We start from the raw sequence: 14,031 nt of genomic DNA, 5'->3' as shown, positions 1-14,031 counted from the left end.
ATGTCGAAAAGAGTATTCCCATTTAAATGGTCCCCTGGAGGAGTTATTCTGGAATAAATCTAAAACCTTATGTAGCCGATATTGGTGAAAATGCCAATATCCTTTGATAGATGAAAGGACCCCCGTTGTTCACGGTGGTGCAAGACTAACAAACATCATGCATTACGTACCTTCGGTGTTTACCCCTTCACATTTTTCAGGGTGTTTTCAGAAGCTTTGTTCAAAAAGTTCCTAAAGAAAATCCTGGGAATTGACCATTCTAAAGTAACCCAGGATCCCCTCTGCAATGGGTGTATAGCAGAGCTTCTGCTTCCCTCCTGGGCAGTCAGAGCAAGGTCTCTCACTGAAAACCCTCTGATATTACCCTAAATACTGGGAATGCATAAAGAAATCCCTTTGCACAGTTTTTGTGGAAAATTGCTTCCAGTCTTCATTAAATTCTAGGTTTTTCCAGATTGTGGTCTCCTCAGGCATAGCTTTGGATGAACAGTGGTATTCTTGATAAAGGAAAACCCTGATAATGGGAAGCTAAATGCATCGTCATAATTTTGGTCAGTATACTCAAAGCAATGCAAATTATTTTAAGTCTGAAAAGACCTTAATTTAGTAACTATTTTCAAGTCTGGGCACACCTCTTAAAACTATTAGAAGCACAAACCACTAAAATTGTATTGCAATAGACGAAAAACTAAAAGGGATTTTTAAAATTTACACATGTGGACTGTGTGGAATTAATCCCGGTTCATCAGTATCTCATGCTGTTGAATTCACTTTGGAGAGAGACCTACTGTGGGTGAACATCTTGGGCTGGAAAACGACCAGGAAGGGCGTAGAAAGTGACTAATTCTGTGGCAACATAAGCAGAATTGGTTAAGAACCGGATAACAAGGTAAACGCCCGTGTCCGGATGGATATGCAATGGAATAATTTGAAAGTTTCAATTGATGTACACAATACTTGACGGATTTTTTTAAAGGTTGTTCTATAATTAGTTGCTGCTTGCATACAGTGTGTAGCGCGGAATTTGACAAATGTGTAAAACGCCCGGGCACCAAAAGACCAATACCCTGACATTCAGCTTCAAAAAAATATACAGGATTATTTCTGGGCAGTCGCCCTTTCTGATTATTGCGGAGATTTTGGAGTTTACCCCCGGTCTGTCTGGTGTGAATATTTCCCTGGAATCTCTTTGGACGTAAACCTCGTGGAAAGCAAGTTAAGACTTTAGGGGAACAGTTAACAAGCGAGGTTATTTTTCAAGTCGGGCATGAAGTCCGCGCCTGGGTATATTGCCAGATGAGTTAAAGAGACATGTCACGGGAGGCGGAGTTACTCGACCGAAATTCTGTTCCTCCGTCGCGATTTGATGACGTCGAAGGTCAGCCGCCGAAAGGGTAGCACGCATTGCATCCAAGATGGCCGCCTCCTTGTGTCAGTGTTATCGGGTGAGATGTGACAAGACTTTTTTTTTTGTTTGACTCTTTAGCACCTTTTGTTCTTTGAAAAAGGATTTTTTAAAATGGGAAAAACAGTCGAGTGGGTGTTTAACACGGCGCTGGCTGAAGCGCCGTGCCTTTTAGCAAAAGATGATTGAAGTCGTAAGCGCGAAAAAGCATTTTCCTGAGCTCATGAATTTCAAGAGATGACAACATGCCGGTTACTTCGACTGGGCCTTTTAAAAGATTAAGCTAACTGTAACTAAGTTCTGAGATGTAGTGAAGAACTTGCAATATGTGTTTGAATATAGCGCAGTGCGGTCGAGTGATTTCTTAAGGTACCTGAGTTAATAGTCTGACTTATCACGAATGCATGTGAGATTGAGTAAGCGAGGGGTAAGGTCTATGACCCAGCGAGCGCACAGGTATTCAATACAATGTTTAATCCGAAACTCGATCAGAATGAAAAGTTTGAGAAAAGGCGTTTAAGACAAACGACACCTTTCTCAGTCGACGTTCATCCTATTTCACTTTAGCTGTTGTACGTTTTAATCAGAAAAGGTTACGGCTCCCAGGTATGTACCGAGTACAATCTGCACATGCATGTAGGGGTTGAACCCAAATGATGCAGACAGAAATCAAATAAAAGATGCTTTAAAGGGCAATACTATTGCGGTTTCGGAGTATGAAATCCAACTTTAATATCTCAGCTGACCTTATAATGTAAAGGAAAATACATTTAGCACAGAATCCTAACCACACTGACTTAGAACCTTCCCTAATGCGTGCAGGTTAAACCATTTCTTACCGCGATTAAATTGGGTTTCAAATCAGGTGGTTTGTAGCCTAAAGGAGGCTTTTTTACTGTACCAAAAAGGTTTTTATAAGACCATCTATACATTCCTTGATCTATCGCCTCTTCTTTTGAACGGCGTTCTCCCTCGCTTCTGTTTCTCACAGCTTTGTGCCCGAAGGAGTTTGCTCCTCCTGTCCAGTCGACCCTGTGTGTCCTCGTTCCAGAAACCCTACGTGTACAGGATATGTGGGTCTCCTGCAGCTTCACCACAGGTGACTCAAAATATTATTATTACCTGTTCATTTGACTGACCCGTATTTTCTACAGTCCTTGAAGGACTGCTGTGATCAACATACAGTATTTCATCTGATCTTTCGGTGTAGAATGCAGCTTAAATGGATTGATGTTAAAGGCATTGGTCTAGAATTACTGTGAAGTCATGTGCTGTGCAGATGTGATGGGCATCTAAAACAGGGATGAACGCACAACATATTTGGCCCTCAAACAGCCTCGAGGATTGCTGAACACTCGACAGACAGAGTAATTAAGAAGGCATATAAATGGTCTGTAGCTACTTTAAGGGTGTTTGATGGTTAAGATATTTTGGCACCTCGCTGGTATTTAGCAGAGATTTTTCTGTATCCCTGGGGGGCTCTGTCTGCACTGAGCCAGTTTAAATTGATGGCTGGTTCTCTGGAGCTGGGGTCATCTCATTTCCCACGGCTGTGACCCGAACGTCTCTGTCCCAGGTGCGGTACGCGTCTCAGGGCGGTGGGGGGCGGAAGGGCTTCCTCTCGGAGTTCGTCGACGGCCTGAAGCAGGAGCTGAGCAAGAACAAGGAGATGAAGGAAAACATCAGGAAGTTCCGGGAAGAGGCCAAGAAACTGGAGGAATCGGAGGCTCTGAAACAAGCCCGGAGGAAATACGTGAGTCTCGCCGAGCAGCAGTTTGATCCTTCTCAGGTTTTGAAAGCTGCGGGGTCTGGTGTATTAGCCAACGCTAGGTGCTGGGTGCTGATCACTTGGTTGTGAGTGAAGCTGATTGTAGGGAGGATGAGATTGTAGCAGACATTAGCTAGAGCTCAATAAGACAATACATTTTTTAGCAGTAACATTAACCCACTGTCACCATCTTCATATATCAACCATTGTTTTTTTATAATTGTTGTTTAGATTGAGAAGGCATGGCAGCAAAAGTAGGTAATCTGGGGCTCTCAATAGTGATGAACAATCTTCTAAATATCAATCATTTCCTATTTGAGTGCTTTATTACCAAGGGGACCTCAGAGAAATAAGACAACAGACCTTTAAGGACTGGTCCTGAGCACCTAATGGTCTGAGCACTTTAATTGGGAGTCAGTCCGACCGAGAATGTCTGAGGTCATGGTGTTCACAGGGGGTTTTATTTCTGTTTCTCCCTTATGTCCAGAAAACAATTGAGTCAGAAACGGTGAAGACGTCTGAAGTGCTGAGGAAGAAGTTTGGGGAGATTTCGGAAACTGTGAAAGAGGTGGGTTTTTTTACAGAACCAAGCCACATGGCTTGTACTCCTGTTTCTGTATGTCTGGAGAGTGCAAGGTTTTTGCTTCTTTTTTGGTTTTTGTGCCAGCATTATTGATTGTCTGTGTTGCTAGATTGCTAGATGTCCTCTTGGTTTCATGTTCTCCTGGCTCAGTTCTGTGGTTCCGCTGTAAGGGGTTTGGCAGTTGTGTGGCAATGCCATCGGTCTGGCCGACAAGTGGAAACTACATGGAAGTGCATTTAAAAAAACAACAACAGGAAAGCGACTCTACACAGAGAGTTGTAGGAGAGTGGAACAAGCTACCCAGCTATGTAGTTATATCCTCGCTGAGTTCAAGAAACCGCTGGACGAGATTTTCTATGTGACTAGATTGGCTGAAAGTTCTCTTCCTTTTGTAATCTTTCTCACGTGCTTATGTCGGTGAGCTCCGAGAGCCCCGGAAGATCCCAATGGCCTCTCTCTGTGCTGGCAGGGCCTGGAGGAGGTGAGCCGCTCCGACCTGGGCAAGAAGATCAAGGAGGGAGTGGAGGAGGCCACCAAGACGGCCAAGCACTCCGCGGAGTCCGTGTCCAGGAGTGGGGAGAAATTGGGCAAGTCCGGCGCCTTCCGTGCCATCTCTCAGGTGAGCACCCCGTCCCTCCCCTGAAACCTCACCCTGACCCATACTATCCTTACATTCCTGATTGGGGGTTCAGGGGGTCACCACTATCCCTGAGAGCTTTCACTACTGTCTAGGTCACACAGTATTTCTGTCACGCTTATCCCGGTCATTTACTTCACATTGCTGCGGTCTTCTCCCAGTTTGAAGAAGGCTTTACCAAACCTCTCTGTTCTGCCATTATTCCACTGTGGTCCTCTTGAAGACAGTGGGCTGGGAGCTTGTCATGTAGTACGTTTCCTCATTCTGCTATCAAAGGGATCCGTCTCTTTAAAGATCAGGGCCTCTTTTAGCAACAGGATTTCCTGTCGCAGTCAGCCCAGTGTACAGCTTCAGTATGAACAGTGAAACGCAAACCATAGGAAGAAGTGGAAGTGTATTTAAGATCCACTTCTTTACACAAAGAGCTGTGGGAGTGTGGCGCAAGCTTCCCAGCCATGTTGTTGAAGCCGAGGAGGGCCAAATTGGCCTCCCCCTGCCTTCAGACCATTCTGACGTTGTTTTCTCCGTGCGCTGGCCTGTGTGCAGGGCGTAGAGACGGTGAAGAAGGAGATCGATGACATGGGGCAGAGTGGTCCCTACCGGCCCCCTCCCCGCCTGAGGAAGAGGACCGAGTTCTTGGGGAAGAGCGGGGAGATGGAGGCCAAGGTGTTCGAGCCCAATGAGTAGGTCCTCCATTCCTCTGTCCGGCCAGTGTGCTGATTTGAATGGCTAAGACCGTGTTTCCTTCTGTTCGAACCCACACACCCCCACATCGAGCCACACATGTGCACACGATGTCAGCACAGCTGGCCTGCAGGTTATGGGCTGGGCTGTTTCCTCTGCGTAAATCAATACTCACTAAATGATGATAATGCTAAAAAAAATAACCTCTTTGAACACATTTTCTTTTTCACAACAGGACTGCAGGACAAAAACAACATATACAGCATGCTGGAAACCAGAGCTCATAGGCTATTTTCATCTTGACTTTTTAATGTGTAACTCTTTATAGTATTGTGCTTCTAGGAGCATGATTGGCCGGATGTTACTAAGTTTGAGAACATGACTGTTGTATTTACTTCTAGGTTGGATAGGTGACTCATTGTTCAGACTCATTGTTACTCTTCCAGGGAGGCGATGGGTGTTGTGCTGCACAAGGACTCTAAGTGGTATCAGCAGTGGAAGGACTTTAAGGACAACAATGTGGTTTTCAACAGTAAGGTCAACTTCCCCACTTTTGGGTGTCTTTTCCTGTGTTGCCAGCAGAGGGCGCTTTCGTTTCAGTTTTGATCAGTGATATTTCTGTGAGTTTAAAAAGATAGAGGTGAAACATACTTCAGGTGTGCTTTTTTAAGCAAAAGCTTTGGGATGTTTTTGGGATGGCAGTTGAAGCAGAAGGAAAGGTTTTAATTGTTCAAAATAATTTGATTAAAACAGTATTATTCAGGGTTCAGATTAGATTTTTAGTGCCTAATCTTTTTGACCCCCTGACCCTGAAGAGGTTTCACACTGGGGTCATCAAAACTGGATTAGTGGTCGGCACCTTGCATCGCAGAAATTCCTTAAGACAGTTGTGTTCTGTAACATCCCCACAATCCTGTATCTGCAGCGTTCAAGTAGTGTCGTGAAGCCAATACAGGCATGCAGCAAAGTACACTGAAATGGAGAAGCTTTCCTACACCTCTTATAAAAGGAATTCCAAATCCTGTTTGCTTTAGTGGGTTTAGTGTCATACCTCCTCTGTCCACTAAGTCGTGCTAGGAGCCATTGCAACATTATGATCCTAAGGCACGTGGGGGCGGCTGTTGTTAAGCCACTGGAGTAGGTGGCTATAAATAACCACAGACAAACAGTTGCCCTGGAGATCCCAGTAGAGGCCCGGAGCCCCATGAGGTTGCAAGGCCACTGTGATAGGAGCCAAACGGAGTCTTTTGTCCCAATTTGAACCTCGTTAACCTTGAAGGTAATGAGCCTGTATAACGAGCACAGAGTAATGAGAGCCCTGGGAGTCTCTGGGGGTGGGGAAAGGGAAAGAATTGACGAGTCTGTCAGAAACAGCATAATCTCCTGCGTTTGTAGTGTTAACCCAGTCAAGGATGGACAATATAAATATCCATCCATCTATTTTCTAATCACGTATCCGATACAGGGTCATGGGGGAGCTGGAGTCTAAACAGTTAAAGTGATGTCTTATAGTTTACAGTTCAATAATTTTTGCTTATTTTACAGAACTAAAGCACTTCTGCATTTCCTTTAGGCTAGATGAGTATTGGATAGCTTTTTGGAAGTTGCACCTAACTGCATTGTGAGGAAGTCTGTGTAGATGGGGCTCGAAAGATTCAGGAAATCGTTTTAACAGAAGTGCGAGGAGTGTTTTTCACCAGGAGACTGCCGAGCCCCTTGTTCCGAGCTCTGTTTAGCTCAGTAATTGTTTTAGCGTGCTGGAGCGTCTGTTCATCTCCAGCAGGTATTAGGGTTGCCATGCAGATCCCAAAGCAGCGCTGTGGTGCTCTGTGCTGGGGGAATATTGGCTGGTTAGACTGCCTGAGAAAGCAGGTGTAGTAATTTAGCCTAAATCTAAAGAGTGAATTTCATCCGTGATACTGATCAGGTTACATTTTTAAACTGAAAGGTGCGATTGTCCAACATTTGGCTTCAGGTGAATTTGGAAATTGCAGTTTTGAGTGTCTGAACTCAAATAGCGTCACTCTCCCTCTCTCCGCCAGGGTTCTTTGAGATGAAGATGAAATACGACGAGAGCGACAATGCCTTCATCAGAGCCTCCCGCGCCGTCACGGACAAAGTCACTGACCTCATCGGTAACGACCTCGCCTCTTCCCCCTGGCTTTAACCTCTGACCTTGCAGGGCAGAGAAGCCTGTCGCCAGTTGAGCTGGAATTTTTAAACACTGATGTCCCTGGGGAGTTTCACTTCTTGGGGCAGAGTTTTTATCATATAAGAAGATAGTAACATGCACTGGTTTTCTAACTGTACTCTGCTATGAAACAATAAAAAAAAACACATTTTACCCAAGATAAACTTGCGTTGTCAAGAGATGGAGACCCTGCAGTGGAAAGGGGTGTCCACTGCGCCGTCCCCCTTGCTGAACGCCCGATTTGTCTGGACAGGTGGCCTGTTTTCTAAAACCGAAATGTCGGAGGTCCTGACAGAAATCCTGAAGGTGGATCCCGGGTTTGACAAAGATTCCTTTCTGAAGCAGTGCGAGCAGGACATCATTCCAAACATCCTGGAGGTGAGAGGGTCTGCCTGGTGGGACGTCCCGTGGTGGAATTGGAAACGTACACGAACAGATTGCATTCTTAATAAGTCGCTGCGTTGTTCGGGAGCTCATGGGGGTATACGCGTTAGAAGTTCTCAAGGTGTTTTGTCATAAACTGGACAATTTCATCAGATCTACTCATAAATATTTATTTCTTGTAGTTCAATGGAAGCTAGGCCGGATGTGCAGGTCAATGTGATCTTTAAAAAAGTTAATTCTTTGGAAAACTATTTTTAAATGCCATTGTGAATTGAATCTCTGGGTGAGGGGAGATAGATTCATGACTTGAATCGATCATGATCAAATACTTCACCACACATCAGTAAAATGAATGTGTGCCTGTTCTTCTGCGGTCAAAATTCTGAATTCTCCTTATCCAGGCCATGATCCGTGGTGACCTTGAGGTCCTGAAGGACTGGTGCTATGAAGCTGTGAGTAGACATGTTAATGGTTTTTCCACTGTATGGTTTTTGCATAAAAAATAAAAGCTGCATGTTTGCTGTGTAGAGTTACCACTAGGCTCTCCATGCATGGTATTCTCATTCAAATTGTTAAACGTGCATGGAAAAAATATTAGCACTGTCAAAGAACAATAAAGGAAAATAGCCCTGCCCTCTTAAATAGAAATGTTACTTTTATAGGAAAATGGTTATTACTTTTGAGTCCTTATCCTCTGTTTGAGATAGCGGTCTTTGGAGATGACCGTCCTGGCCAGCAGGGGTCGCTGTGGTGCAGCCCCGGCTGATTTCTATGTCTTTGTCTTCCGGCCTCCAGACGTACAGTCAGCTGGCGCACCCCATCCAGCAGGCCAAAGCCATGGGGCTGCAGTTCCACTCCAAGATCCTGGATATTGACAACATTGACGTGAGTCCCGCGCCTCGCCCCGCCCCGCCTCCTGTGCCGCTGTGCCCGGGCTCCGCCCTCCAGCGGGGACGGCGAGAGGACTTAAGTCGAAGCAGCGGCAAAACGCTCTTTCTCCTTGTCTTCTCTGTCCTTCCCCGTTCCACCCTCAACGCCACCCACCACTCTTCCCCTTGGAGGTGGCAGCCGGGGTCCTCACGTGCTCTCTCTCTCTCCCCGTCTCCGTTTCAGCTGGCCATGGGCAAGATGATGGAGCAGGGTCCCGTGCTGATCATCACCTTCCAGGCCCAGCTCGTGATGGTCATCCGCAGCCCCAAGGGGGAGGTGGTGGAAGGGGACCCGGTGAGTGAGTGGGTTCGGGTGGGCAGAGGGCAGGGGGGGTCCGGTCTTACTGAACCCGCGCGCGCCCTGATGCGAGGACGTCGGCGTGAGTCCGCGGGGGCCCGGGCTGAATTAAAACGGGCAGCCCGGATCACGCCGGGACATAACACAAAGCACAAAACGCACCTGACTCAAACATGGGCATCCGGAGGTTTTCGGTTTAATGCAGAGCCCCCCCTCGGAGCCTCATGTGAAGGGCTGATACTCACACCGTGGACGCGGACATGCGGCGGATACGTCTGTTTTTGGGGCCTGCTCCTTTTGATAACGAAGGCCCCGTTGAGCTCTCCTTTTAGAAACATCGCTCTGAAAGCGCTTCACGGCGAAGCGACTGGTAGTGACTGGCCCTTCTGGGGTCGTTTTCCGCATCGTACCGAATTGATCACAATCCGTAATTCAGGAATCGAGCCAATCCCTTGATTTAAACACATCGCCCAAAGAACATTCTTAAACAGCAATGTGCAGTTCCAGGCCATGTTTTAGCCACTCATTATGTAGAGTGTTGGTGTGGCCCTGGATTTGTGAGGCGATGGAAGATGGCGGCGTCATGTCCAGTGCCGAATGCACAGAAGTCGCTATGGAGGAAATGGCTGCAGGCTGAAGAGTGTCAAGGCAGCGTGATTAATCTGGATCCTTAAAAGCACGCCCTTCCCTTTATTTCATATTATCCGCGAAGGATTCGCGGAGGAGCTGGGCCCGTCCTGTCGCCTCCAGTAATGGCCGTGTAATCGTGTGATTGATCACCAGCAGGGTGACCCGGGGCAGGGGGCTGCTGTCCACACACCACTCAGACGCTGCCAGTAGACGCATTGATGTGATAATTATCGGCAAGCTCATAAAAGTCCATTTACTGTCTGTGTTCCTGCCCTGCTGGGCCCTTAAATCTGCTCGCTCTGTGCTGAACATGTTGCGGCAGTGACCCCTGGGAGCTGAGCTAATTAAAAGAAGTAGGAAAAAGTTGGACCCCGTCCATTTGAATGGAAGATGCTGGCCTCCGCATAAAAGGTGAGACCCTGCAAAAACTCAGGGAGCTATAAAGAGACCAAATTGCTGTCTCGTGTGCCTGGTCCTGCAGCTGCATTATTTGGAAAGAAGCTGCTTAGCAGAGCAGTTGTGTAGCTTTTATCTCAGAATTTCCTTAGGATTCAGGATTTTCAGAATGAACGATGAAACACGAGCCGGAGAGGACAGTTGTAACTAAGTGGAAGGGCATTTAAATCCAAAGGCAGGAGACCTTGACACAAAGGGTTTTGGGAGTCTGAGACAAGTCACCCACCTGTGATGTTGAAGTCGGGACCCAGACTTCTTTTAAAAACACACCTGGGTGAGATCCTCAGATCCGTTCTCCTTTGGTATTGTTTATGTGCTGAATTTTTTATGTGCATCATTTAAAGCTGTCTTTACCTCCTCATGGGCTATAGTAGGAGGCTTCACCTTTGACACAGCCCTGTCAGTTTCGTTGCATGTGTTTGTACACAAAGCTTTCTTCTTACTGTGTTGAAGTTAAATACAGTAAATAAAAGATTTATATTCACTTGTATTGAAGGGGAATGACTGGTGTCAGTGGAATTTAGGTGTTATCGTTAAAACGTTTTAAAAATTGTAGAAAAAAATGTTAATTGTGTCAGTCCTCCGATTGAGTGCGCCTGTCTTTTCTTGAAATGCACCTCGCTGGGGAGCCCCCCGTTTAAACAAAACCAGACTGAAGCTTATGCATTTTTAAAAAGCAGTGCTGTCCTTGAACATCAAATATTGAAAGCAGAACTGCACGTAAACAGATGAACTGCAGGTGCTGTCAGTGCATGTCTGTCGAGAGTCCCCAGACACTTGGTTAAAAACTGCTGTTCGAGAGCGTCGGTCTGAAAGAGGCCCTGTCCTGCCTGTGTCTCCGCAGGAGAAGGTCCTGCGCATGATGTACGTGTGGGCGCTGTGCCGCGATCAGGACGAGCTCAACCCCTACGCAGCCTGGAGACTCCTGGACATCTCGGCGTCCAGCACTGAGCAGATCCTCTGAGAGGCACCAAGAGAGGCAGGGGCATGGGCTCGAGCACTGAACTGGTTGGGGGGGGTGTGCATACGCAGCCCCGGGGAAGTGGGGGGTGGGGCCCAGTTAATTCCTCGGCACCCCCCCTCCACAGAGACCAGCGGACACCTGGGATTCGGCTGCTTCCTTTTCACACTCCCTGCTCTGGTCACCTGCAGTGCCCCTGGATCAGGGCGGCTTCGGCAGCAGGGAACAGGGGGATGAAGTTGGACGGTATGACCAGCGCAGGGAGATTTGCCTTCTTTTTTTTTTTTAACATGTGACCAAGGACTGGCCATTTGGAGGGAGACCTTTTCCTATCTAGGGCACTGCACTTCTGCTGTCCACTACCACTGGCAGGAATCTATCTGATCAACTAGGACTTTTAATTTTTCTCTGGGCGATGGGCCAGAGCAGGTAGTGCCATAATCTCCTGTGTTGTGAAAAGGACCAATCTTAAGGATACGTGGAAAGTATAGAAGACAACTCCACATATTTATTTGACAAACTGGGGGAGGGTATCTTACTTTTCCTGTATTCTAGCCCATCTGACATTCTTAATTGCAGAGGTCATTCTAGCATGTGGATGCGCTCGCTGTGATTATGGTGCAGAAAGTCAAAAGAGAAACGGGAAACTTGCTGCAGATATGTCTTGCCTTAACCATCGGGTATAATTACCACCAAGAGTTTCCAGTGCAAGAGCTGTTCAGTTCATTAAATGCCGTGTAGTAGATGTTCATAAATTAAGGAACGTTTTGTAAAAACAGCTTCCCGTGCTGTCCTTTTATTTAAAGAAATCGCTCATTATGTAACTAATCATACATCAGGAGTACCCCTAAGGACCCTGAAGAATCTTGCGCTGTTTGTAGCAAACAGTCCAACTGATACACTTCACCCTTGCGTCTGAAGACTTGCTTTTAGATGCAGCTTTGGGGAATAGGCAGGTCCTACCAGTCATACCCACCTCTTCCCCAGAAGCATTTCTATCTCCGTGAAAAGGCCACCCAGTCTGCTGGGGAGTGAGCAGGCTTCTCTAATCCTGCCTGTGGCCAGCTGCTGTGTGTTTTAGTCTTCGCTGGTGTAAACCGAAGCCCCTCAGATGTTTACTCTGACCTGTTGGGCTTTTTCATAACAGACTCATGGCAACAATAGCGACGCTCATCTGTGTTTACGACAAGCTGCTGTAGATCACGGCTGCTCAGCTGGCACCGCCGAGACAAGATTTTAAAATATCTTCCATCCTTTGCAGAGATTACCAGGCTGGTGTTGTACTGAGCCTTGGGGAACGACATGTCCTTTATTCTCACCTCAGCTTTTGCAGCCAAGTCAAAACAAGCCCTTTGTGCAGACTGGCATTGCACTGTGCTGCTGTCTTTAAGCGGTGTTCTGGAGAACATCCGTTTCTGTTTTGACCATTCCTGTTGTTTAAGATAAGTTGTTTGAGACTTTTAAATGTTTCAATGAGCAGCGGTTTCTGACACCACAAACAAGATGCAGTGTGAGAGCTGGAAACGTGAGGTGACCCTTCTGCCTTGAAATAAGAACAGTCAGCATCTGGTGGGCGTGCTCTGCCTTTCTGTAGTGCAGAGAGGGGAAGGAGTGTCCTGTTGAAATTGCTAGTTGGAATAGAAATCGAATTGGGTGGGTGATGGGAGATGATGAGTTTATACCACACTAAATGTAAAAGGACAGTGGTAATGGCATGCCATCTTGTCCATCTCGACAAGCTGTAAGAGTCCAGTCAGGACTGTGCCACCCTGGTGGCCATCTGGGGTACTACAAGCATTACAGCAGTATTGTTAGAACGGGAGAATGCACACCCTGAATGCAAGTTATGTCAAATAAAAGTCAAAGGGTCTTTTTAACTGCCTTTAGAGTCTGTTTACTGTGGTATTTTATTGCGTTATTAACTTTGAATTGAAATCTTTTGCTTTTTTGCATCTGCAAGTAAAAAGAAAAAAAAAAGAGGCTGCCGTGTGCCCTCACAGCTCGTGGATTGCTCTGTCACTGGGAAAGTAAGAATTTCAGATTGCTTTCCTGAAGGTGAGGATGGGAGTTGTGACCCTCAGGGAGCGTGCAGTGGTGTGTTCTGTCAAGTGCCTGCGAACAGATAGCCCCTAATCCTTCGGGGTACTCTCGGCACTTAGCAGGAGCCCACTCTGGCTCCTGCTCTCCCCATCGGCCGGCTGTCGTCTCCAGCCCGCACCGCCTCCCCCCTCATCCAGCCCTTCTCGTCAACATCTCCCTCCCGCGCTTCCCGAATCATCAGCTCCGAGCCTGCGCTTCCCTTCCTCTGTGAGCCAAGCGCCTGCCTGGGGTCTCATCCGGTTTATTCAGAGTCGCCCCTTCATCCCTTTCATTGAAGTCTTTAGAAATAAGTCAATACATTCGCTTAACTGGTTAGAATTGCTCTCCTGGAACAGACCGGGTGTGACGAGAGACCTGTAGGGTCTGTAGATCTCCAGGAAAGGAGTGGACCACCCCTGCTCTCGACCGAAGAGACGGAGGCAGAACGTGTCCATTTTCCGAGCCCTTGCTGATCCGCAGGCACGCTGGAGCCTGCAGCAGGAAACTCCCCATGTGGCTGCCCCCAGATTGATAGTGCAGGCCTTGGGGAGGTGGGGAGGGGCTGGGGGTGTTAATTAACTGGCTTAACACTTGCCTATTGATTCGTCCTCCCCCTTGACTAGCCAGCCCATTTCAGCGGCTGTCCCGCGTGATGAATCCTCCCGGCTCTTTCCCCTGCTGTCTGGCGCGGTCTTCATCGCTCACTGTGCCCGCGCTGCCCTGCCCTTTCACACTGTGCGTGCACACGGAAGACTGGGAAAGTCAAAGCCTTGAGAGTTTTCCACTGGGATTAGACTGTGCAGATATGAGAAAGAACGAATCCAGGATAAATCATATCTGTCAAAACAGAAATGAGAGTAGGCAGATGAACACAATGGGCTGTATTCATAAAACATTTGTGGGCCTGTAAATAAATAGGTGTCAAATATATGAGGCCTGATGCTGATCATGGCTGGAAACTGTTGTGTGACCATGGAAACTATGAATCAGATCATTTCTGCAAATGCCAGTCCTTTACTGTCCAGA

At 47.1% G+C, this 14,031-nt stretch overlaps 1 protein-coding gene across 1 annotated transcript; it reads left to right on the top strand.

Moving 5' to 3' along the window:
* Nucleotides 1-1,354: 1,354 nt before the first annotated feature.
* timm44 (translocase of inner mitochondrial membrane 44 homolog (yeast)) lies at nucleotides 1,355-12,803 on the top strand. Its single transcript, XM_088621670.1, has 13 exons — nucleotides 1,355-1,445; nucleotides 2,397-2,504; nucleotides 2,982-3,158; nucleotides 3,661-3,741; nucleotides 4,226-4,375; nucleotides 4,940-5,076; nucleotides 5,524-5,609; nucleotides 7,120-7,212; nucleotides 7,522-7,646; nucleotides 8,054-8,104; nucleotides 8,448-8,537; nucleotides 8,766-8,876; nucleotides 10,810-12,803. Exons 1-13 carry the CDS (start codon nucleotides 1,416-1,418, stop codon nucleotides 10,927-10,929), a joined length of 1,359 nt encoding a protein of 452 aa, XP_088477796.1. The 5' UTR covers nucleotides 1,355-1,415; the 3' UTR covers nucleotides 10,930-12,803.
* Nucleotides 12,804-14,031: the final 1,228 nt, after the last annotated feature.

The sequence above is a fragment of the Lepisosteus platostomus genome, chromosome 27 (genome assembly GCF_059453375.1).
Source record: "Lepisosteus platostomus isolate fLepPlt1 chromosome 27, fLepPlt1.hap1, whole genome shotgun sequence".
Taxonomy (NCBI): domain Eukaryota; kingdom Metazoa; phylum Chordata; class Actinopteri; order Semionotiformes; family Lepisosteidae; genus Lepisosteus; species Lepisosteus platostomus.
This window is presented reverse-complemented; position numbering and strand designations above follow the sequence as displayed.